The sequence below is a fragment of the Saimiri boliviensis genome, chromosome X, assembly GCF_048565385.1.
Source record: "Saimiri boliviensis isolate mSaiBol1 chromosome X, mSaiBol1.pri, whole genome shotgun sequence".
Taxonomy (NCBI): Eukaryota; Metazoa; Chordata; class Mammalia; order Primates; family Cebidae; genus Saimiri; species Saimiri boliviensis.
Window position 1 is genome coordinate 73,244,211 of NC_133470.1, and position 27,828 is coordinate 73,272,038.

The 27,828-nt window shown below is 34.8% G+C and overlaps 1 protein-coding gene across 1 annotated transcript in view; it reads left to right on the forward strand.

Annotated features, from left to right (window-relative positions):
- The window catches only part of DACH2 (dachshund family transcription factor 2), a 263,525-nt gene that overhangs the window by 128,349 nt on the left and 107,348 nt on the right, over window positions 1–27,828 (forward strand). The window contains exon 3 of the mRNA XM_074391534.1: window positions 17,894–18,052. Coding sequence (XP_074247635.1) covers window positions 17,894–18,052 — 159 coding nt within the window. The remainder of the gene's footprint in view (window positions 1–17,893; window positions 18,053–27,828) is intronic.

The following is a 27,828-nucleotide window of genomic DNA, read 5'->3' on the forward strand; positions in this document are numbered from 1 at the left end:
TGCAGCATAAAAATTGATATTAAGGCTAGGTGTGGTGGCTCACATCTGTAATCCTAGGACTTTATAAAGTTGAGGCAGGTGGGTCACTTGAGGCCAGGAGTTCAAGACCAGCCTGGGTAACAAGGCAAGACATCATCTCTGGAAAGAAAAATGTTTGCTAGCCATGGTGGCACATGCCTATAGTCCCAGCTACTCGGAGGCTTAGGTAGGAGGATCATCTGAGTCCAGGGTGGTCAAGGCTGCAGTGAGGGGTGATTGTGCCACTGCACTCTAGCCTGGGTGACAGAGTGAATTGTCATCTCAAAAAAACTGATATTAAAATGCTTAATATTAAAAGTCAGTGCTATGACTCTCCAGAGTCTTTTTTACTTAAAAGTATAAAATTTGTAAGAGAACATATTTACGGATAAACTGTTTATCAAACTTGAGTGCATTGCATTTATCAGTCTCTGAATTATATTATAAACCAAGAGCCTAAGTACCATTGAAAAATAGTAAAATGTAAAACCTGCAATAAAATCTTTTTAAAACTATTTCAGTGAAAAATAATTTCTGATAAAAATATGAATCTGCTCTGATTTTACTTAGAATTGTGTTGCTGCACATGTGTGTACCCATACATATGTGTATGTAATGTTTTCAGACTAGCTGAACCTAGTGTTAATTTCCAAAATATTCCACAGAAATTGTAGCATGTTGTTTCTTTGATTTTTATGGTCATCGCCTTAAGTAATAACCTAAGACTTATTTCTGATGGCTTGCCATTGTCACACTACATACCTTGGCTATGTAAAGAAAATTGTGAACAAAATAGCAGAGATTTAGCTGAAGAATAACCTTTGCTAAAGTTGCTTAAAATCTTAAGAAGACATTGGAGCTTTGTAAACACATCCATAGTGTTTTTCTAATGTTTATCAAGTAAACCTTTTGAAATGGAAGCTTCTAGCCTTCCACCTGAGAAAAGTGAACGAATTCTGAATCCCTTTGTAAACTGAAAACTTTGTCTTTGATTTATCTGTTCTTAGATCCCTAGTCTGCCTACAGGTCAACCTCACTAGTTTGTATGAATGGGGTGGCAGTAAACCTGAAATATAGACTAGCACTGAGCATTAGAACTTTCTGATTAGGGAAATGTGCTTCCATGTTGTCCATCATAGTAGCCACTGGCCATGTGGCAATATAGCACGTGAAATATGGTTGGTGTGATTGAGGAACTGAATTTTTCATTTTGTTTAATTAATTTAAATTTAAATAGCCATATGTGTGCAGTGGCTACCATATTGCACAGCTCAGATAAAAAACAATTTAGTTTGTTTTTTCAAGAAATAAGAATGAAATCATAAAGAGTCCTCATGTTGCATGTATATACCTGAATTCATCGACATTTGTAATTTAGCATGCTGTTTGTTTTGAAATAAATACTTTTAGGTTGTTGCTTTGTTTTGTGAGCGAAACAAATTGCAAATTGCAAAAGCATTTATCTTGCTGCATTCCTTTTGAAAGAGTGAGCAAAGGCATCCATCACCCTACACTGTATTAGTACTCTAAATTTATTAATTTAGTTTTACTGTTTTCTCACAAGAAGTAATTCAAAGGCACACAGACATATTTATTTACATGTGAGATAATAATTTTCACATGGCAAAATAGAGAAAAAGATATCAATGGAGATACTGTACCTCAAAATATTTAATTTCTCTGATAGTGTTCTCAACTAAATGGCATACATAGTCATTTCTGTGGTTTGAAATAAAGATCTCACATTTTTATTATTGTTATTAGTTTTTACGCTAGTCAAGTGAAGCAAGATCTCACATTTTAAGTTAGTCACTGCCTAAACATGTTTGTGGTTAACTTTGGACAGAGTTGCCATGTTCATTTAGGAAGCCCAATAATGAAAATAACAAGCTTAATATTAATATGCCCATTTTATCTTAGAAAACACAGGTTTTGCCAATCTCTAAAGATGCCTTAGAGCATGATTGTAAAGCTGGTCCTGCCTTTTCGTCACAAACTATCAAAAAGAATGCAGTTTGCACACTATTCTCCTAAAATTAAAAGACAAGCTGCTTTTCACTGACTCTGAAGTGTTTTCCGGGCTTCTAAACATGTAAAAATGAAAGAACTGCCAATTTGCCCTCAACACTGGACCATAATTAAGGTAAATTGAGCTTCAGATTCTCACTGTATTCAAGTTGTAAACACTTGCCTGACAGCAACTGAAAGCAAGGAATTTGGGTATTTGGAGGTGGGTATTAGTCCTGAAGTAGAGCAGGAATAGTAGCCCTCAGTAATTAGGACCTTAAGAGACTGTGAGAAACAACTTTACCAAACAACTAACTGAGTTTTGAGAAGTGAAAAGTGAATTCTCAAGTTTTGCAAAGTACAAGAGCTTTGGGAAGTATGTGTTTGTCATTACGGTTAATTTGCACATACCTCACTGAAGAAAAGGCCAGGGGAGCTAGGCCGAGAACACAGCTGTACAGGCAGCTCAACTAATTGCCTCTCCGTCCTCAACCTCATTTATCTTCATTTCTTCCCAATTATACCAAATTATCAATAGTCTCTGTTGCATCAGAGTCTTAATCCCCTTTATTCAGGCAGCATTAGATAGTGGCAGATGAATTCTTGGAGGGAGTCAGGGTAAACAGCCGTGAATGCCACCTCTGGCAGATGGCATTGCTCACAAGAAATGTGACAAAACATTTGGAATTTGTAACTGGGCATTGGTATGAGGATGCAAGCTGTTAATATTTTTTTTAAAGATAATCAAGGTGGTATATGGTAAAAATGTAACGTGTATTTTAAAGAAAAATACAAAGGCACAGGTGTTCATATCAACTTAAAATAGTACATTTTTAGAAAGTATTTTCCCACTGAGCACTGTAACCATGAAATTTTTTCAGGCCATGATATTTTATGATAATCAGTGGCCTATTTCCATTTCAAGCAAGGTACACATGTTCTGTATTCAAAGACACAATATCATTTATTTTTCTTTCCAATCGAATAACAGACTGTGCAATATCTGATGTGTCCATTGCCAGATTGGAAGTATTTCAAAATTGAATAACAAACTGAACAGTCAGAAGAAAACATGTCTTCTTTTGGTGAGAAAAGAATGTTTGAAAACAAAAACAATTATGTTTTTTCTTTGGTAAAAATAAGACACTAAGAATTCATGTTTTTGTGTCATTTACAAAATTATCAATATTGTAATAGAAATATAATTTATTTTCATTCAATGACAGATTTGGTACTTTGCAGAAATAATCACATATGTTTTTATGAATTTGACATTCAGAAGCATATGAACTATAGATGTTATCACATAGATGGAATGAGAAAAATAAATAAGAGCAATCATTAAAGGGAAACATAAAATACTAAAATAGGCCACCCTCAAGTATTTTATCATCAAATCATAAATCTTTTTAAAAGAGCTGCCAGATTTAACTTTGACTTTTTCTGGAATACGTAGCATTGCTTTAAGTAGCGGTATCCCTGTCATCTGTGTCATTTACATACTTTTGTTGAATTCAATTTCACGACCACAAATTAGACTTCTTAGAAATAGAGAAGTTGAAAAGTAGACAAAATTATGGGGTGCCTGTTCCCTTGGTATCTTAGGTTCCAGATCTCCATGTCCTTTCTCCTCCCCTTCTTAGGCTACACCTAGACAACTGTATCTTCTACCATCCTCACTGTTCTTCACAGTCCTACCCAAGTTCCATCCGACAAATGTTCTTTCCCACCTCCATTTTTCTTTCTTTTCTTTTTCTTTCTTTCTTTCTTTCTTTTTTTTTTTTTAAATAGAGTCTCGTTAGGTAGCCCAGGTTGGAGTACAGTGGCACGATCTCGGCTCACTGCAACCTCTGCCTCCCGGGTTCAAGCAATCTCCTAACTCAGCCTCATGAGTAGATGGGGTTACAGGCACGCATCACAATGCTCAACTAATTTTTTGTATTTTTAGTAGAGACGGGGGTTTCACCATATTGGCCAGGCTGGTCTTGAACTTCTGACCTTCTGATTTGCCCACCTAGGCCTCCCAAAGTGCTGGGATTACAGGCATGAGCCACTGTACCCGGACTCCATTTTTAAAATAGTTTAAATTTTTTATACTTACTTTATAAAATACGTCTGAACTATCTAGAGTGCATGAGATAGGCCTGTGTGAATTGAGTCATTCATCAAGTTTGGAAAGTAACGATTTCTAGCCTGTTTTCCAAATTTGCTTTTAAGGCCTTTTAATGTGAAACCCAATTTCTTAGGCTACTCTGTATATTGTGCATTGTTAGGACGGTAGAGCTTAGGAAATTTGTGTGAATGCGTAAGTATCAATTGTCCCCACACACATCTATGAAGAACTATTTCTTCTTACTTAGAGCTTGAATCTGTGGTCTTTTCTGTTCTACATATTCTAAAACATACATATTACTACTGTTGACAATGCATATTGTCAACACATGCATAGTTTTGTGTCTGTGTGTGTGTGTGTGTGTGTGTGTGTGTGTGTGTGTGTGTGTGTTCCCAAATACATTTATCATGCCACGTTGTTGGCCTTGGAAACAAGTCTGTAAACTGGCCAAAAGCATCACACTTTATTTTGCTTTAAATTTCTGCTAATTTTACTGCACTGCCAGCCCTAATCAGCTGAGCCTGTGTGGTGTGCTTGCTGGTACATATTTAACCTTTCATCCTTACAGGAAAGGGTCTGAGCTTCATGGTTGTTATTCATTGATATTTGGTAGGCTGTGGCCAATAGAAAATCTCATACTAAATTATATTATGCAACTGAATTAGGGCTTGTATGTGAAAGAATATGTAGTCTATTAGTGATTCACAAGATTTTTATATGTAGGCAATATAGACTCATTTGTTTATATGCTACTCCTTCTCTTCTGAGCATACTCTACATAGTGTGAAGAGTCCAATTCGAGTAATTTAATAATGGCAAAATATTCTTTTTTTTACTTAAATCCAGACATCTTAAATTGCACTGTTATTAAGATCAGTCTCTCGCCTCTGTCTTCCAAATCTTATTGAATATTGAAATTGAATATTGAAACGTAACTACATGCTTGAAAACTTTTCCAACTACTGTAACTGCTCTTGAGAAACTAAAAGTTCTTAAATATTATTATTGTCCAACCATTAAAACAGAATATATAATTATATTTTGTAAACATCTATTGTGTGCATGTAGTAAATAATGCAGCTAAACTATCACTGTATTAACTTGCATGCTTTAATGCAATGTTTGATACTTTGAAAAATGTGTTCAAAGGAACAATCTGGAATAAAAACCAATTACCAGACACTATTTTTTATTGCCCTGTTGCCTATAGTGTGTTGAATGACCCTTTGGAAAGCAAGTCAGTACTTCTCCTTGATCACTTGAAATTTTTGTGCCTATTTTAACTATACTCACCATTATTTTCTTTAAAAGAAGCTAATGGCATTTTCAACCTGTAAATGTATTTTAATTATTGAATTCATAACGACTCATTTCCTTTGGACATTTCTCTTTTTTTTTCTTAGTTCTTTTTACCGAAGAGCCTCATTTTGTTCCTCAGATTCTAAACTGTGCATATTCACCATCAAAGCCTGGGTTAAAAGGACTTACATGCCTGGTATCAGTAGCAATTGAGGATAGTGATTTAGTGTGTGTGTTCTGGAACCTTTCCTGGTTCAATTCTTTACTTGTGGTACAAGCATGGGAAAATCAATCTTTTGAGTTTCAGTTTTCTCTATAAAACGTGGCTGATAATAGTACCTATCGAATGGTGTTCTGAGCATTAGGGAATAGTTTCTAGCACATATCAAGTGCATAGTGTGCTTTGAATGGTTTTCAGGCACATAGTAAGTATTCAGTGAATGTGATTTTCAAAGGGACTGGAATTATATGTTATAATTGTTTTGCAAGTAGTACCCTGTAACTGATCATTGTAGTTTTAATTACTCAATGTAGTGATGAAATCCATTTATCAATCTCTTTGATATCATCAGCAGTAATTCATAAGCCCCAGTGTAACGCAAGTGCTGAAAGATCCATTTCATACATTCATAGGCACTAAGATCCCAGAGCCAGTGAATGCTCCTTGTCAAACCTATACTTGCTATATATTGATTCTATCTATTGATTTATTTTACTTCTACTCCATTTTCTTCTTCTGTTTTTTCTTTTTCATTAAAAAAACGGTATTCCCTTATCCTTTCATTTTTCCATGTAGAACAACTTTTGTTGTATTCAGCTAATGCCTCAGCTTAACAGATGTTTCACTTTGTATTGTTATTTCATGCTCTGCCATATATTTCAATTTGTCATATTTTCCCCAGTTTTATAGCTTTCTGTGAATTTGGGTCTGCAGGTTTTGTCTTTATTTCGATAAAATAATTTTCTTGCTGAAATTATTTCTTCTTTGTGTCTTCCATGTTCAAGTTATATGTTTGCCTCTTTACTCTTTTACTTTATCTTGTATTAACTTTAGAGTGATATGAAAATTATTGGCAAAACTTAATCTCCATTATTTCTACCAACTTTCTCATCTTTCTTCATATTAAATATTTTGTTCTTTCTTACGGCTCTTCTTTTAAGAAGTTCTAAGATTAATAATCAATGTTTGCCAGCCAAACCCAGTCTTTTCTGTACAGAGAGAAAAAACAAAGAACCATCTGTTTGTACTTTCTCAAGAGGAAAACAGGCTACATATAGTTGTTTAGTCTCACTGTCCCACTTTAATGCACCTTGTCTTTTTAGAAATATATGTGCATGTATATGTGATGACAAAGCTTCTGAGATGCCCAGTATTTTTGGTATCTGTTTCTTGTAACTGCTTTTGAGACAAAGTTTGATTTAGCTAATATGATACCTTTTAAATACATTTTGTATACATTTACATCAAAGGGATTTTATTGTATAATTATCAATAGATTCCTTCATCTACATTGTGACAGTCACATTTTTAAAGTAAGATTGACTAATGAACAGATTGGAAATTGCTGAATAAGTGGGTACTTTCCAAGTCTTTGTCAAGACTTGGCAGTAATTACATCTGCTGAATCACTTGATACATTGTTAGAAATAGCATAGCAGAGCCATATCTGGAGTTCTCCATTTTCAGTGTTTTACTGTTTCCCATCATACAGTTTGCTTTAAGATCAGTAAGTTTAAATGTACATGGCCATGAAAATAAACGTGGTTAACCACAGAAATAATAGAGTTTTACCTTTGCAAATTATTCAGTTCTTGAGTTCACTAGCGGTCTTCACAATCTTTTGTTGGTGGTATAGTTAAAAAGGTAGTCACCCTATAGACAAGTTAATAAAGTTAACACCCTACTTTGTTTTTTATATTCTAAAATAACTTAAATGATAATAGCTTACACTTATTTAGTGTTTGATATGTCCAGATGTTGTGCCGTTTTACATATTCTATCTCATTTAATCCTTAAAGCAACTCTAGAGCAGGTAGATTATAATTTCCATATTAGATATTAAGAAACTCAGACTCAAAGAACCTTAATCTCCTCTCCAAGGCCCATAGATAGTAATAGAGTAGCCATAATTCAACCTCACGTCTGTCTGATGCTCCTTTCACTATGTTATTATGATTTGTTGAAGGATATAGTTCTTCCCTCTCTATTTTGGGTCGGTCTCTATCTGCAACTTTCACAGAATTTTACCAGTTGACAACTACCAGTCAAGTAGGATCACTTTAACCTCACCACTACAAAGCAAACAGACAAGCTGAAATCTCAACAAGAAAACTTGCTGTGTGAGTAATAATTAACTCTCACCATGGGCTGCAAAAGATCATAATGCTTTCATCTCGATTTATTGGTCAGAATGAATTCTGTTGTCTAGAGACTGCATTATGGTTTCCCTAAATAATTTTTTGATAGCTGTAAGAATTGCACTGACCGGAAGATATTTATACCTACAGAAATGATATTAGTCTATGTGCAGGGAAAAGAAAAAGAGATGAATTATTCTACTGCCTTCTATGTGGCCAGTCTTGCCCTCTGCTTTTTGGTTTAATTCACTAGCTTCCAAAGCATGGCTTCTTTGGATAAATTAACAGTGTAATAGAAAAAAAAATTATGTTTTGGGTAGGTATATATACTTAAATTATGTTATGGGTAGAAAAATATACTTAAATTATGTAGATATATTTAAATTATGTTATGAGTAGGTATACATACTTAAATTATGTTACAAGTAGGTAAATATGCTTAAATTATGTTATGAGTAGGTAAATACACATCTGTAATATTACACTTTTACAACACTAATTTTTCATCTTCTTAGATCTATAAAAAATGATTGTCGTAGAAATATATGAACGTATTTTTTAAAAAGTTCTAATTATGAAAAAATGTAAATTTGTGTCCTTTAATTTTTTTAACTTTAAGGCAGTTATTGAAACCTTGTGTTCATACACTCCATCAGGTAAATAATGAGTATGCTCTTTTGGTATACATAAAGTAAATTTTGAGCTGTATACATGTACTAACATATGTACATAAAATAGAAATCAATAACAAAATTATACAAGATTTTAACTAATACATTTTATTAATTAATGACATAAAATATTTAAAACATATATTCTCAGTATCAGAGAAAACAATGTGATTAATACATCAAATCTGATGACCTTTACAATATTTTACCTCTTAATGAAGGTGACAGAGTTCCTACAATGGTTAGGAGAAGTATCAGCCCTGCTGTTTTATGTCTCTTCTCTTATGCTTGCATTATGGTCTTCAATCTGAGGTTGTATTGTGTTGTTCACTTTGTAAAGGCTAGTTTATTGAACCCATTCAGCTGAGAGTATATGTAGAACTCAATGAGGTCAAAGTAAATGAAAGTCTAGGGCTGCCAATGGCCAACCACTTGCCCTGTTGAAAACTCCTATGCTTTTTTTTTTTCCAGGTTCCTCTAATACTTGAGTGGTGAAGGCATAAGTGATGATCCATATCTTAAATATTAGTGACACATAATGTTGTAATTACATTTTAGTTAACAGACAAAATAAATATTAAAACTGAAACATTTTGCTCTATTTTTGTAGGTCAGCTTTTACGTTTTCTAGGGTATGCATAACCTCATTTTAAGGACCTTCAAATTAAGGTATATTTTACAAGAGCATATGTCACAGCTTATCAATGTGACATTCATAAGGAACTAGCTCCTTAAAATAATTTGCATGTATTCTCAGTAACTGTTCAATATTTCAGAAATATGATGAAAGAGGGAAAAGATAGGTAGTGGTTCTGTTTGGCTTCTGGTGAAGCCTCAGGGTGCTTTTATTCATGGCGGAAGGTGAAGGGGGACTAGTCATATCACATGGCGAAAGCAGTAGCAATGGAGAGAGTGAAGGGGAGATACCACACACTTTTAAATGACTACATCTTGCAAGAACTCACTCACTGTCATGAAGACAGCACCAAGCCATAAGGGATCTGTCCCCATGATCCTAATGCCTTCCACCAGGCTCCACCTCCAGCATTCGAAATTAAAATTCAACATGAGATTTGGCTGGGGACAAATATCCAATCTATATTTGTGGTATTATATGATTATTTACTGTGAAGTGACATGATAATATGTTTGTCATTTAGACAGACCACATGCTATTAAGGATGAAAGAAGGACTTCAAAACTAGCCAGAAATGAATCCAAATTTCCAAAAGGTGTTTCATCACACATAAACAAAAGTTTTCTATACTTGCCACATCAGACAGCATATACAGAATTGAAGAATATATTTTATTTTATTTTATCTTTATTCATTTATTTTTGAGATGAAGTCTTGCTCTGTCACCAGGCTGGAGTGCAGTGGCGTGATCTCAGCTCACTGCAACCTCCACCTTCTGTGTCCAGGCAATTCTCCTACCTCAGCCTCCCAAGTAGCTGGGACTACAGGCACGCGCCACCACTCCCAGCTGATTTTTGTATGTTTAGTAGAGATGGGGGTTTCACCTTGTTGGCCAGGGTGGTCTGTATCTCTTGACTTTGTGATCTGCTACCCTCAGCCTCCAAAAGTGCTGGGATTATAGGTGTGAGCCACCAGCGCCCGGCCATTGAAGGGTATTTTTTCAAAAAAAAGAAAAAAAACTTCTGCTCCAGACAACATAGCATAATACCAAGATAAGTATGATGATTTAAAAATTTGGGGGGTTCATAGGAGAGTGAATAATATAAGATTATCATTTGGAATTGCAAAATAGTATCTAGCAAAACCACATTTTCTTCATGTCTACAATAAAATACCTTTTAGCCAGAGTGTATTTTAAGTTATGCAAACCAATAGTTTGCAATAGTTTCTCCAACCATATCATCACACTCAGCAGGTCATATAGAAGAGCACTGTGCCTTCATTACCTGTGATACAATTCCTTCTACAACTAATTTTTGAAACTCAATAATATGATGTTCATGTTTTAGCCACTGTGCTTTAAAGTGGCATTCAGGGAATACTTATATCTTGCAGCATTTTAATTTAGAAACAAATATAATTGGGACTTTGAATTTTACATTTACTTTGTGAAACATATTAGCCTTAGTTTTAGAAATATGTCTGAATCAGATGCAATTTAGTTGAGTAAGCCTCTGGTGAGTACTTATTTTTTAAAATTATTGAGTATACTTTGAAGCATCAATTCCCATTAAATCCAGAAACAAATTTATTCACTATGAATTTTCAACCTTTTGAACTTGACTCCTGATCTTTTTGGATGATGGTGATGATGAAAGTATAGAGTCGTTTGTTTGACTTTTTTTTGTTTGTTTGATTGGTGGTTTTGTCTGTACGGATAATGCTTAAATAACAGTTATAGTACATGTTGGTCCATCCACCATACTTTCTCAGAGAGCCTTGGCACATTTCTTGGAACCTTTTGAGGGTTTGTATGTAAACATTCTGGTCATACAACCAAGGTATTCTTTTCTTTCTTCCTGATTACTGCTCTGCTCAGTTTTATTTATATCTTTTTAAATTGTCATTTCTGATACTCCATCTTCTTTATTTTTGTTTTTCATGTTCGTTTAGGTCATTATGTCAAGGGCCAATTGGAGGAGACGAGGAGCAAGTAGTAGCGAGGTCAGTTAAGAGTCTCTTGAGATGATAGTAATGTGAGAGAGTAATGAAGGTCCAAACAAAGGCAGTGTCAGTGGGAATGGAAGGGACGCCAATGTAAAGTCAATTCCAAATCATTTGGCCAGTTAAGCAGGGAGTGAGGGGTTAAGAGATGGCAATGATACTTATTAGATTGAGAGTTCTTTGAGGGCAAGTGCTTTGCCTTTTGTTTCTGTATTCTCAGTACCTGCAAATAGCACACATTAGGAACTCAAACATTTCTCATAGAAACAATTGCATTATGCCTCTAATAGATACAGGAAATAAAGGAGCAAGATCTCTTTCATTGACTAATGGTCAATTTAGTTTCAGACATGTTTAATTAAAGATGCCGTAGTTTGCTTTACACAAACTGCTTATACTCTAGGATAGTACTCTCTAGTATAACTTTCTTCAAGGAAGTAAATGATCAATGTGTGTACTTCCCAATATGATAGTCCCTAGCTGCATGTGGCTTTGAGCACTTTCAATGTGATTAGTGCAACTTGAGGAGCTTTTATTTTATTTTATTTTGTTTTACTTTATTTAAATTAATTAAAATTTCTATTTAAATAGCCACAAGTGACTAGTGGCTATTGTATTGGCAAGTGCAGCCCTAGAGGCTCATCAGTTAGCTGCTATTATACCTCTGATGAAACTTGATATTCCTAGATCATCACCCTACGGTGCAACTGTTCCTAGGTAACCTTTTAAGGAAAAGAGGAAATAAACTAGTTGAGACCTTCTCAATATTTTAAAATGAATAATTGTTATCTATTTTCTATCCATATCCATTCAAATTTCAGAGACAGTACATGATTGAACTGCTGATGTGAACCGATCTGGAAAACTGCTGAATATTCTATTTTGTGAATGCATACAGGAAGAGCAAATAAAAGTATAATATGATAAAGTTTAGAGTATAGCACCTCTATATGTACACACCTACTTTTGCATTTGTGTATTAGCACTTTACAATATACTAAACCCTGAATTTGTGTCTATATGTGTGTGTACACCTCCTCTCTACACACACTTACACACACCATATTATTATTTAGAAAAAAATGAAGTCTTTAACAGTTTAATTATGATTTAAAATATTTTTCTACTACAAAATGCCACATGCTGTGTAGATTCATCAAACAGTGTGCATTCATCTGAGACTCTAGCTAAACAAATATTCTATGACCAAGAGAACAAGCTCGATTTAGGCCATATGCTGCATAGACCACTTCCCATTTGACTGCTTTTTCTTTGCCTTGTGTACATAAAATTACCGGAAACATGATCAATTTAGACCCATATTTTCAAATAATCTAACTTATATTATTTGTTGTAGCTATGAAATTTCAATGTAAGCACAGCTTGTTATAAACACTTCTATTTTTTGCATTCAAGGCCATAGTTTTGAATTTAATATGGCCTTATATATAATTTACCTTATGCATTTTTTCCTAAGAGGTGGCTTTTAAATTTGTACTTTGCAATCTATAGTAGCAACTCCTGCTATAGTATTCCTCTAAAAGTTTAAAAGATAGACTCAATTGAATTTAGAAGACAGAGATCATTTTTCAATTAGAAACTGTTGCATATGACTCATACAATCCAATAGTCTTAGAAACTCAAACCTACAGAAATTACAGCATATGAATTTATAAAGAGGATCAAGACTGGTTACTAAGTTGTCTTGATACTCTTCAGTGAATGTTTTATTAGCTTCCTTCACTCATTTTTAACAACATGGTGCTAAGGTTAAGAATGATTGCTTGAAATTTTTATTTAGTGCCTTACTGCTGGGATTCCTTTATATCCACTTGAAACATTTTGGTGTTTTGGTGTTTTGGGTTGTAGGCTTATGCTAATTTGGTTGGAACACATCATAATTATCTTTTCTATTGCTTTCCACAAACCTGACCATAGTAAGCATTCTGTTATTAGAATGGGAATTGCAAGAGTGCTAGTTAGACAGAATTTTAGCAAATTAAAACATTAAAACACTGCTTTGAGTCCCACTCATATTATGCTCCTGCTCTTTTTTCAAATTATTTTTAACTAAATGGATAAAAAGGTCCTTTCTATGCCTTAAATTCCATGTTTCTATTGTAAGGTCCCCATGATTCATAGGTATCTATCATCTACCCACTTATCTTTCAAAGAAAAAGCAACAAAAACAATCTTCTGGGAACCCTAAAATATTACAATAGGTTTTTTTTAAAGGTCTAAATTGCAAACTAAAGAGATTCTGATTAAAGCAATAGAAGTTTGTCAGACGCTTTGTTAAATTAATGTTTCCCCATGGCAAATCACTTTATTGTTCTTACACTGATTCTAACAGAATATGTATTTCTACTAAGTAAGGGTTTATAAAAATGTAGTTCTCTCTAGCTTATTGGTAAAGTTGGGTTTAAATTAGTATTAATGTAGCAATAGTTGCTTGTAATACTGTTTATTGTGTTTACACTGCTTATTGCCATCTATTTAGTTTTACTAAATATTGTGCTAAAATAGTGATAAGTAGTTGATATAGAAAAGCTCAAATAAATTATTCAGTTCATGAGGATTTGGTGCTTTCTACATTATCTTTACAAACTTAGGACTCTGTTGGGTTATGTTTACACTTAATACAAAATTTCATGAAGACTTAAGAGATTACTTTATTTTCCCAAACCCACTGCTTATCCTGCCAGCCTCAGAATTATGCCCAGTTGAAAATGCTGTCCAGTTTCTCTCCTCTTTACTGGAGGAATTCCCTCACAAAGCTAGTATGGTCTGGTTCTGACAAATGCACATACTTTAGTGTTAGGGGCTGAATTAGGTACCCCTAAAATTTAGATATTGAAGCCCTAACCCTGAGTTACTTTGAAATGTGACTGTATTTGGAGATAAGGCCTTCAAGGAAGTGATTAAGTATATTTTATTTTATTTTATTATTTTTTCACTTTATTTCTTTTTATTTATTTTTTAATTGCATTTTAGGTTTTGGAGTACATGTGAAGAACATGCAAGATTGTTGCATAGGTACACATATGGCAGTGTGATTTGCTGCCTTCCTTGCCATCACCTATATCTGGCATTTCTCCCCGTGCTATCTCTCCCCAACTCCCCACCCCCCGCTGTCCCTCCCCTGTTTCCTCCCGACAGACCCCAGTGTGTGATGCTCCCCTCTCTGTGCCCAAGTGTTCTCATTGTTCAACACCCACCTATGAGTGAGAACATGTGTATGTTAATATAACTGGATTGTTTGCAACTCAAAGGATAAATGCTTGAGGGGATGAATACCTCATTTTCCATGATGTAATTTCACATTACATGCCTGTATTAAAACATATCAGGCACTCCACAAATATATATACCTATTCTGTACCCGCAGAATGAAAAAAAATAAAAATTTAGTAAATAAGGCCTAGAGTGGATTCTAATCTAATCTGCTTATAAGAAGAGGAAAATTGGGCAGAAAAGAGATACCAAGGATGAACTTGCACAGAGGAAAGAGCTTGTGAGGACACAGAGAAAACACAGTCATCTGCAAACCATAGAGAGAGGCCTCAGGAGAAACTAAATCTGCCAAAACCATGATCTTGAACTTCTGACCCCCAGAACTGTGAGAAACTAAATTTTGGTTGTTTAAGCTATTCTGTCTGTGGTATTTGTTATCTCAGCCTAAGCTAACTACTGCATTTATAGGTAGACAGACAGATAGAGAGGACAAGGAAGGTGGATACCCAAGCTTTCAACATAGTGCTTAATAAAATGCCTACTGTAGCTTAGATTAGTCAAAATAGTTGGTTAGTTTTGAGGGCAATGGGTATTAGCTTTGAGGGCAATGGCAATTTGTATCTTGACAAAGGGTCATAAGAAAATGCAAATATCAGGGCCACTGAACATTCCATATTGAATAATGATTAACTTTTACATTTAAAAACGATAAGAGATTTAGGTCAAAAGACAAAAATGTGTTCAGAGCATTAATACCTCCTAATCCAAATATCAAGAATGTTCCACACTCCTCAGCCACTCAATTCATATACAGTTTCCTTTACAGTACAGGATAATAATTACGTCCACATATGGTGGAGGTGGGAAGAGACGGAAGCTGCCTTTTCTATTATTAACACAGTAGTTAACAAAGGTGGGAGCTGTTGGAAAAAGTGTATCCAAAGCTTTCATTAGCGCATACACAAAACCACATTGAAATCCTCTGCGGAGATTTTAAAAACATTTCTATTCAAGTTTATTTGGATAATGTGATACACAAACCATGAGAAAAATACCTAATGTATCATTTAATATTGAATGTAGACTAAACAGTTTTCAATTTATAAAATAAATATTGATATAATCTCAGCTCTAATATTGCTGTGTTGCTGTTGCTGCTGTGATAGTGCAATACTATATTATTATCATACGGTGTAATTTAATGTCTTCTAAATGTAACTTCCTTTGTCAATATTTTGCTCATTTTATAGATTACAGTTCTGTTATGGTGAGGGAATTCATATCTTGAACATACTGCTAAAATGATGGAGTGCTTCCATTTTTTTCTCAGCAATTGATCTTTTAAATTTTTGCATTTTTAACATATTAATCGTGTTTATTGGCCTAATGTTAGTATAACGAATTCTCAGTTTTGCAGTGGTTACTTTCATAGTTTATTAAGATATTCCCTTCCCCCCACCATCTCTCTTCATTACAACATAACAATGACTTATTGATTTTAATTGAAATTTCAAATTCGTTAACACTAAAATATGTCAATGCACCAAACCATAAATTACCTCCCTGCTCTTAAGCAAATGCTTTACAACAATCAACATCTGGATGAAAAGAGAGAACAAGAGGTAATCATAGAAGTACTGCATGTTCTCAATGAACATAGCAGACCTCAGCATGACCAAGGGAATGATTTCTGGTCCATTAAACCAGTCTATCAAATTCAACCATATTTCCTACCTACTAAGCTTTCATGCATCTTATCTGAATGGCTTATAGTAGGACCCCAACTAGTAACTGCTTATTTCTTCCCTCATTTGATTATAAAATGTTTGTTCATATAGGCAGGGCCAGATATCTTTCAGTCTTTACATATACTGCACTAGAATCTGGTGTTTCCTTACCTCATCTAGTTGGAGCCTAGTCAAGACTCTCACTTTTGGATTAGAGATTCACTTTGGCCACAAAAGAGCTTGAAAGAGTACTGAAAGGGAGGACTGGAGTAAGAGTCTTCCTCTTCGGGACTGGGGTAAGAGCTGATGTGTGGGTAGGAGGGTTAAACGATCCTTCCAGAGATTCTGGCAGGCAATTTGCTTGAATAGATTTTAAATCTTGAAAAGGAATACCAATTGGGCCTGAAGACATTTCCCTGAAAAGTTTACAACTCTCAAAACTGCTTTTGCAAATGTGGTTTTTGAAATAAAAGTATAAACATGTTTGCTAACATGGTGAAACCCTGTCTCTGCTAAAAATACAAAAAATTAGCCAGCCATGTTGAAGTGTACCTATAGTCTCAGCTATATGGGGGGCCGAGGCAGGAGAATTGCTTGAATCAGGGAGGCAGAGATTGCTGTGGGTGGGACGAGATCACGCCACTGTACTCCAGCCTGGGCAACAGAGCAAGACTCTATCTAAAAAAAAAAAAAAAAAAAAAAAAAAATTCACAAATAGTATTGTGAATATTGAAAATAATCACAATATTAAATGTTGTGAATATGAATATGTTGATTTTTCTACCTTTAAAAAAAACAGTAAATATACCTATTTTTACAGAGTGCCCAAGAGTCTCAACCCTAAACCCCACACAAAACAGGTTCAGAGTTTTAGGCAGTAAGTGGGACGGTGTCAGCCGGGTAGAGATGCTAATGTCGCAGTCCCAGCATGGGAATGGAGGCAGAATCACTGACCCCTGAATGACTGAAGCACATCAAGCAAATAGATGGAGCTGCATACACAACCGTTTCATTTTCTAAAGCCAGACTATCTACTTCTGCAGTGATTGGAATCCCACCCTTTACTCCCCTATTTAAAGTATCCTCCTGGAAGAATGTCTTGGAAATTATTCTGTGTTTGTTTTTCCATATGGTTTTAAGCAAAACTTCTATTCCCCACAGTACGCTAGACACCAGATGAAATAGCTATGCCACTGTAGATCATAATAATATAGTATTCTGCATTTATACACACTTTATCCCACTCTCTAGCATGAAGGATGAAGGTAAGTATAATTTCAAGTTGGAAGCCATGGTTTTCTATTTTTTTCCAGCTTATTTTACACAAAACCTTACTGTGTACGAATAGATTTGTTTCTCTGAGTGATCTGAGAAGAAAATAAACGACCATTCTGTTCTTACCATATATTTTTGCATGTTATCATGCTTTTACAAATGAGTGTGTTCTTTTTCAGTGATCAGTACTATTCTTTAAATATAGTATATGTATATTGAAGGTTTAGAATACAAGGCAGTGATGGTCAGTTAATGGCCCTCAACACGTAAGTGCTTCTAAAAGCTATTCATTATGATTCCGGATTTGTTGAGACTACCAACAAGTAAAGAGTGCCTATACTATTATTAAGAATGATTTAGCCTTCCGAGAGGCAGCTTACATCTCTAGACTATTGAAAGTTTTTGAAACTGTCATAAAAATGAGTTAACTGTGTTCAATAATAATTTTCTAAGAGGTAGTATTCATGATTACAGCCCTGAAAGGGAATTTAAAAAACCCTTCTCATGGAACGTTGTCAAGTTGAAATCTGTTTATATGAATATTTTTCAGGTGGAAGTGAATCCTCCTGGGATAAGGATAAGATGCAGTCTCCATTTGCTGCACCTGGACCCCAACATGGACTTGCTCATCCAGCCCTAGCTGCCCAGACAGGTGTTGGGGGTGCTCCAGCCCTCAATCCACTGCAGCAGAACCACCTGCTAACCAATAGTATGTATACTGTCCTCCCACAACTGGGTGTGTTGAATAAAATACTATTCAAGACCTACTAGGAAGCTTCGGCCGGCAGGGCTTAGTCCATCTTCAATAAGGTTTAACAATTTAATATCAGAAGGGGAGGTACAGAGGGACTCACTTTCCCTCTTTACCTCCCCTTCTGATATTAAATGGTTAAATCTTAAGTACATGTAAAGGTACATTGGTGGTACGTGGAAGGTAGAGGTACATAGAGTAGAGGTACATGGGAGGCTATGTAGCATAGCAGTTAAAAATATTGGCAAAAGTCGCACAAACTTGTGTTTGCATTCCACTTGTTTTGAATTCTTTTTTCTTTTCTTTTCTTTTTTTTTTTTTTTGAGACTGAGTTTTGCTCTTGTTGTCCAGGCTGAAGTGCAATGGCATGGTCTTGGCTCATGGCAACCTCTGCCTCCTGGGTTCAAGCAATTCTCCTGCCTCAGCCTCAGAAGTAGCTAGGATTACAGGCAGTTGCCACCACGTCCAGCTAATTTTTTTTTTTTTTTTTGTATTTTTAGTAGAGATGGAATTTCACCATGTTGGCCAGGTTGAGCTTGAACTCCTGACCTCAGGTGATCCGCCTGCCTTCCCAAAGTGCTGAGATTACAGGTATGAGCCACCATGCCTGGCCACATGTTTTGAATTCTACATCATTGTTAGACATTGGAGAAGTCACCTAACCTTTCCTAGTCTCAGTATCTACAACTATAGATTATGAATACAAATACACCCACTTAAGGTCACTGTAGGATCTCAGAATAACAAAGTAAAAGATGTTAACAGTAAATTGCATATAGTAAGTACTGTATATATCACAAGTAGTATTATTACTTAGCAATCACACTATAGCTAGTGCATACAAATTTCAGGTTTAGATGATGTTTTAAAGACTTCAAAGACTCACAAGTCTTTCTGTAGCAAACGAAGTCTTGCGTATATTACTTTTGTATATATTTTATTTTTCTTATAAATGGATAATCCAGGAGAGGGTTTTATTACTCTCTTCCCTGAGACTTTTATTCTCCCATTATATGTTAGGATTAAGGCAACAGAGGAATTCTGAGACATTTTAATATCATGTTCCAAATCTTAGTGGAATTGATCAGTTATTAAGCATACAAAAATAAGTCACGGTGTGTTACTTTAAAGTGGTTATAATCTCAAGCATAAAATGTCTCATACAAAATGAAACATTAAGCAAAAGCAAATAAAGTGAATATCAGAAAAGTTATAAATATTATGTTATAAAATTTAGAAAAAAACCACTGATTAAGGTAGATTCAGGTTATAAAGAGGGTAATTTTGAAGACTTTAGTCTGACATATAAATGACTTGGAAGTCATTACTCCCATCCTTGCAACTAGAATAAAGATAAACAATCTGAAAATCACTAACTCTTATTAATGCCATCAGGGTTTGAGGTCACAGAGCCCCACCATGCTGGAAACTAGAGAGAAAGACAGAGATAGAGAATCATAGCTCATAAGGAGAAGAAGCCACAGCTAGACACTGGTCGAAGCATTTAAAGGGTAATTGAGTAATTGCAGGGGACTCACTAGACCTAGCTCAAAAGACAAAAACTCATGTGGGCCCTGTCTTATGGGGCCCATACATTTTCATGAGTTTTATTTCTAGGAGCCCTACCAGATTCACAGGGTGAATATCTGAGAAAATTCCCCTCATGTTTCTAGCAAGGGTAAAAATAAAGTAACAACTTTGAAATATGTTCACAGTATTCTGTTCTCCTTAAAAAAGGCCCATCCTCAAAGAAAACTATTTTACTAGAGCTTAAACTATTTGGTTTTGCTAAAGCCTAACTGATGTGGGGAAAGGGATATACTAACATCCAACCCCCTCTAACTTTTATGTGAGGAGAAAGGAACAGAACAATTCCAGCAGCCTTAGCTTCCTGTCTCACCTAAAGACTTATTGGAGCTAAAAACCACCTGTGAAAGTCACAGCTCAAGGGTACAGGCTCATTAAGGGACTAAGACCTTATTACAAGAGATAGAAAGTTTCTTTCCTCACATTTAACTATCAAAAACAGTAGTACTCCTGTATAACGAAGGAGGATTACAACTTAAAGAAATGCAATTTTCAGGCCCTATTTATGACAGGTTCTCTAGGGAGAAGCAAAAATAAGGAGGGCAGAAATAAGACTAGAGGAAAATTTAGACACTAATGCCACAGGTAGTGCAAGCAGTTATGATAGCGTAACTCACAGCCAGATCATCATAAAATATATCAATAAAGGCCTATCTACTTCAGTCTCCTTTACCTAATACATCATTTCTGGCTTAAAAAGAAAAAAAGCAAACATAAACAAAGTCCAGAAACACAATCTGAAGAGACAGAGCAAGAAACAGAACCAAATTCAGTCATAGCTGATATTTTAGAATTATCAGACTGAGAACTAATTAACATAGTAAGAGAATGGAAAAATTGCACATCATACAGAACATATGAGATATTTAATCAGAGAGGTAGAAAACCTAAGAAAACCTAAGAAAAAAAATAAAAAAATGCTAGGAATAGAAAAAAAAGAACTCTAACAAAATGAAGAATATCTTACATGAAATCATCTATAGAATAGACACAGCCAAGGAAAGAATCAGTTAGCTTGATATTTCAACATATACTTCCCAAGCTGAAAAAAGGGAAATGATGAGTGAAATAACGTAACAGAATGGAATATCTAAGAACTGTGTGACAATGGGAAGAGAAAAATAAAAGAACACAAGACATATTTGAAATAACAATGACTGAGAGTTTTCCAAAATTAATGAGAAACACCAAACCATATATCATTCAGCAAACACTAAGGAGGATAAATACCAAACTCTGCAAATATCCATATTATATTCCAATGGCAGAAAACTAATGACAAAAAGAAAATCTTGAAAAAAGACAGAAGACATTTTTATTTCCACACATAAACAAAGATAATAATTGCACTGGACTTCTTTTTATAAACCAGGCAAACAGGAAGAAAGTAGAATGAAATATTTAGAGTACTGAAAAAGAAAACACCATAAATGTATACCCCTACTATGTGCCCATAATAATTAAAAGTAAAAAAAAAATTAAAAACCTCACAAACATAGAATTCTGTCTCTGGGAAATTTTCCCTTAAAAAGTGAATGAGAAATAAAAACTTTCTTAGACAAACAAAAATTGAGGTAATTTGTTACCATACCAGTAGACCTGTATTGCAAGAAACATTGAAATGTCTTCAGAAAAAAAGAAAATGATATATGTTGGAAAGTTTGATATATGTAATGAAATGAAGAACACTAGAGGAGGAATAAATTAAGATAAATTAATTTTTTAAATTTCTTATTTTTTTGTCTGTCAGTTAGTTTGTATTTTTACAAGATTTCACTCTGTCACCCAGGCTGGAATGTAGTGGTGTGATCATGGCTCACTGCAACCTTAACCTCCCAGGTTCAGGTGATCCTTTCACCAAGCCCCTCCACCCTCCAGTATTTAGGACTACAGGCGTGTGCCACCATGCCTAGCTGATCTTTGTATTTTTCAGTAGAAACAGGATATTTCTATGTTGCCTAGGCTGGTCTTGAACTCCTGGGCTCAAGACACTTGGCTGTATTGGCCTCCCAAAGTGCTGGGGTTATAGGCATGAACCACCATGCCTGGCCAATTTATAAAAATTCTTAATTAATCTAACACGTAATAGTTTTTCCAAATAATAAAAACAACATAAGCAGGAGTAGCAATTCTTGTATCAGATAAAACAGACTGTAAAGCAAAAGCAGTGAAAAAGAGAAAAAGAAGGTCATTATATTAATATAATGATAAAAGGATACATCCAACAAGAAGATATTACATTCTTAAATATACCTCCATCTAACTCTGAAGCTCCCAGATTCATAAAACAATTACTAGTAGACAAAGGAAAAGAGATAGTAACACAATCATAGTGAGAGTCTTCAACACTTCACTGACAGCACTAGACAGAGCATCAACACAGAAAGTGAACAAAGAAACACTAGACTTAAACTGAACTATAGAACAAATGGACCTAAAAGTATTTACAGAATATTTTACCCAATAAATGTAGAGTTTACATTCTTCTCATCAGCACAAGGCAGATTCTCTAAGATAGACCATGCATTAGTCCATTTTCATGCTGGTGATAAAGACATACCCAAGACTGGGCAATTTACCAAAGAAGGAGAATTAATGGACTTACACTTTCACACGTTTAGGGAGGCCTCACAATCATGGTGGAAGGCAAAAGTCGCTTCTTACATGGTAGAGGCAAGGGAGAGAATGAGAACCAAGTAAGTATGTTTCTCCTTATAAAATCATCAGATCTCATGATACTTATTCACTACCATGAGAACAGTATGGAAGAAACCATTCCCATGATTCCATTATCTCCCACCGTGTCCCTCCCACAACACATGGGAATTATGGGAATACAATTCAAGATGAGATTTGGATGGAGACACAGAGCGAAACCGTACTAGCCCATGTGATAGGCCACAAAATATGTCTCAATTTCATTCAGTTCAGCTCAGACTTTGATTATATTTTGCTTTCTGATATACTTGGGGTTGGTTTGCTCATGCTTCTTTAGTTTCTCTAATTGGGAGATTAGTTTGTTAATTTGAGATCTTTTGAACTATCTGATATAGGTATGTAATAATATAAACTTTAATAATAACATTGACTTAGGTGTGTCCCAAAGATTCTCATATGTAGTATCTTTGGTCTTATTAGTTGCATAGAATTTCTTGATTTCTGCTTTAATTTTATTATTTACCCTAAGTCATTCTGGAGCAGTCTGTTTAATTTCCATGTAATTATATGATTGAATTTTTTAGCATCGATTTCTATTTTTACTATCCTGCTGTCTAAGTGTGGCTGGTATAATTTCACTTTTTTTCAATTTTCTGAGGATTTAAAAAATATTTGATTATGTGGTCAATTTAGAGTATGTACCATGTGCAGATGAGAAGAATGTGTATTCTGTTGTCTTTGGTTGGAGAGTTCTATAAATGTCTATTAGGCCCATTTGGTCAAGTGTGAGTTCAGGTTTTGAATATCTTTGTTAATTTTATGCTTTGATGATTTTTCCAATACTGTCAGTGTAATGTTGAAGTCTCTCACTATTATTGTGTATAAATCCAAGTTTCATCATAGGTCTCTAAGAACTTGCTTTATAAATCTGGGTGCTCCTCTGTAGAGTACATATTTATTTAGGATATTTAGGACTTCTGGGTGAATTAAACTCTTTATTATTATGTAATGATATTTTTCTTTTTTGATCTAACCCCACTAAAAATATAAAGGAATCCATGATTTTGTTATTTGAAAAAAATAATAAGATATATAGACCACTAACTAGACTAATAAAGATACAAAAGAGAGAAAATCCAAATAAACACAATTACAAATGACAAAGGGGACATTACCACTAACCCACAGAAGTACAAAAAATCCTTGGAGACTTACTATAAACACCTCTGTACACACAAACTAGAAAATCTAGAAGAAATGGATATATTTCTGAAAATATACAACCTCCTAAGACTAGACAAAAAAGAAATTGAATATCTGAATAGATCAATAATGAGTTCCAAAATTGAAGCAGTAATAAAAAGCCTGCCAAACAAGAAAATCCAAGGACTAGATGGATTCACAGCTGTATTATATTAGATGTACAAAGAAGGGCTGGTACCATTTATGTTGAAACTATTCCAAAAATTGAGAAGGAGGGACACCTTTCTAACTTGTTCTATGAGGCCAGGATCATCCTGATAGCAAATCCTTTCAGATACACACCAAAAACAGAAAAAGAAAAAAAGAAAAGTTCAGGCCAATATCCTTGATGAACACAGATGCAAAAATCCTCAAGAAAATACCAGCAAACCAAACTGAGCAACACTTAAAAAGCTTATCCACCACGATCAAGTATGCTTTATCCTTGGAATGCAAAGTTGACTCAACATATGCAATACATGTGATTCATCATATAAACAGAAGTAAAAACAAAAACCACATGGTTTTCATAATAGATGCACAAAGGGCTTTTGGTAAAATTCAAGATCCCTTCATGTTAAAAACCCTCAGTAAACTAGGCATTGAAGGAGCTACCACAAAATAATAAGAGCTATCTCTGACAAACCCACAGCCAACATCACACTGAACTGGCAAAAGCTGGAAGCATTCCCCTTGAAAACCAGCACAAAGCAAGGATGCCTTATCTCACCACTCTTATTCAACCTAGTACTGGAAGTTCTGGCCAGAGCAATCAGGCAGGGGGAAGAAATCAAAGGCATTCAAAAAGGAAGAAAGGATGTCAAACTATCCCTAATTGCAGATGATATAATTCTATATCATGGAATTAAACTAAATGCCCATCAATAGTAAACTGGATAAAGAAAGTGTTGTACATATACATCATGGAATACTGCAAGCTATAAAAAAGAATTAGATCATGTTCTCTGCAGCAGCATTGATGGAGCTAGAGGCCATTACCACAAGAAAATAATGCAGGAACAGAAAACAAAATACCGCATATTTTCACTCAAAAGTGGGAGCTAAACCATGAGAACACATGAACACAAAGAGGAAAACAACAGACACTTGGGCCTACTTCAGGGTGGAGGGCTGAAGGAGAGAGATGATCAGAAAATATACCTATTAAGTACTATGCTTATTACTTGTATGAGTAAATAATCTGTACACCAAACCCCCATGACACACAGTTTACCTATATAGCAAACCTGCACATATACCCCTTAACCTAAAATACGAGCTTTAAAAAGGTCTCAATAATTTTTTTTTTGGTGGATCTCTCACTGTTGCCTGGGCTAGAGTCCAGTGGCGTCATCTTGGCTCACTGTAACCTCTGTCTCCCAGGTTCAAGTGATTTTCCTGCCTCAGCCTCCTGAGTAGCTGGGATTGTGGGCACCAGCCACCATGCCTGGCTATTTTTTTTTTTAATATTTTCAGTAGAGATGGGTTTCACTACATTGGCTAGGCTAGTCTTGAATGTCTGACCTCATGATCCACTCTCCTTGGCATCCCAATGTTCTGGGATTAAAGGATTGAGCCACCGTGCCGGCCTCAATAAATATTAAGAAATCAAAGTTACATGAAATATCTTCTCAGGCCACAGGGGAATAAAACTAGAAATGAATTGCCAAAGGAACCCTCAACACTATACAAGAACATAGAAATTAATCTGCTTTTGAAAGAGTTTTGGTTTAACAATAAAATTAAGATGGAAATTAAAAAGGTATTCAAAATGAATGTTAATACTGACACAAGTTATTAAAACAGCTGGGATACAGAAAAAAAAGCAGAGAAATGAGGAAAGTTTGTAGTGCTGAACGTCTATATAAAAAAGTCTGAAAAGTCACAAATTAACAAGCTGACATCACACCTCAAGGAACTAGAGGAACTAGCCCAAACCAAACCCAAAGCTAGCAGAAGAAAAGAAATGATAAAGATTAGAGAAGAACTAAAAATAATATTATTAAATTGAAACAAAATGAAAAAATCAATGAAAAAAAGTTGGTTCTTTGAAAAGATAAGCAGAATCAATAGAACATTAGCTAAACTAAACAAGAAAAGAAGAGAGATGATTCAAGTAAGCTCAATTAGAAATAAAATAGAGATATTACAATTAACACTACATAAATGCAAAAGATTATTTGAGACTACTATGACCACCTCTATGCACACAAACTAGAAAACCTAGGGGAAATGGATGAATTTCTGGAAATATGCAACCCTTCTAGCTTGAATCAGGAAGAAACAGAAATCCTCAACAGACCAACAACAGGCACTGAGATTGAATCAGTAATTTTAAAATTGCTAATGAAACAAAAGCCCAGGGGTAGATGGATTCAAAGCCAAATTCACTGGACCTTCAAAGAAAGGGCACCAATACTACTAAAACATTTCCAAAATATTGAGAAAGAGAGAATCCCCTCCAATTCATTCTGTGAAGCCAGCATCACCTTGTTACCCAAGCAAGGAAAACACATACCCAAAAAAAGATAACTACAGACCAATATCCCTGATGAACCTAGATGAAAAAAATCCTCAATAAAATATGAGCAAACCAAATCCAATAGCACAACATCAAAAAGATAATACATAATGATCAAGTGGGTTTCATCCCAGGGATGCAGGGATGGGTCAATGTATGCAAGTCAAGGAATGTGATTCGCCATCTAAACATAATTTAAAACCTAATGCATATGATCATCTCAATAAATGCAGAAAAAGAATTCAATAAAAACAAACACTCATTTATTATAAAAGCCCTCAACAAATGAGGCATTGAAGGAACATAACTTAAAATTATAAAAGTCATCTATGGCAGATGCACAGCGAACATCATAACATCATACTGGAAGGGCATACACTGGTGGCATTCTAACCCTAAGAACTGGAACAAGAGAATGTTGCCCACTTTTACCACTCCTATGTGATATAGTACTTGAAGTCCTAGCCAGAGCGATCAGGCAAGAGCAAGAAAGCAAAGACATCCAAATAGGAAAAGAGGATGTTAAAATATCTATCTTCACTGACAATATGATTCTATACCTAGAAAGCCCTATAGACTCTCTCAAAGGATTTCAAAACATGGTAAATGACCTTACTAAATTTCAGGATACAAAAATCAACATACAAAAAATTTGTACCATTTCTATACACCAGTAAGATTCAAGCTGAGAGCCAAATTAGGAATGCAATTCTATTTACAATGATCACAGAAATGTAAAATATCTAGGAATACATCTAACCAATAAGTTGAAAGATCTCTACAAGGAGAACTACATAACACTCCTGAAAGAAATAATAGTTGACACAAACAAATGGAGAAACATTCCATGCTCATGGATTGGAAGAATCAATATTGCTAAAATGGCCATACTGCCCAAAGCCATCTACAGACTCATTACAATTTCTATCAGACTACCAATGCCATATTTTTTTACAGAATTAACAAACAAACTATTATAAAATTGAAATGGAAGAAAAAAATTGGCCAGAATAGCTAAAGCAATTCTAAACAAAATCAACAAGGTGGAGAGCTATCACATTACTGGATTTCAAATTATACTACAAGGATATAGTAACCAAAACAGCATAGTACTGATATGAATATAGATGTATAGACCAATGGAACAGAATAGAGAACCCAGAAATAAAGCTGATTTTTGACAAAGCATTCAAAAGCATAAATTGGGGAAAGCACACCCTATTCAACAAATGTGCTGGGAAAGTTGGATAGCCACATGTAGAAAAACGAAACTAGATGTCTTTCACCAAATACAAAATAAACTCGAGATGGATTAAAGACATAAATCTAAGACTTCAATTAATAAAAATTCTAGAAGAAAACCTAGAAAAAACCCTTCTAAACATAGGCCTAGACAAATAACTTGTGATTAAGACCCTAAAAGCAAATGTAATAAAAATAAATAAATAAATAAATTGGGTCCTAATTAAACAAACAAACAAAAAGCTTCTGCACAGCAAAAATAATAATCTTCAGAGTAAATAGTCGACTCACAGAATGGCAGAAAGTGTTTGCAAACTCTTCATCTAACAAAAGACTAATACCCAGAATCTACAAAGAACTCAAACAAATCAGGAAGGCAAAAGCAATACCATCAAAAAAGTAGGCAAATGACATTAGTAGATACTTATCAAAAGTACATATACAGGAAATACAAGTCAAACCCACAGTTTCTTATTTGATACCA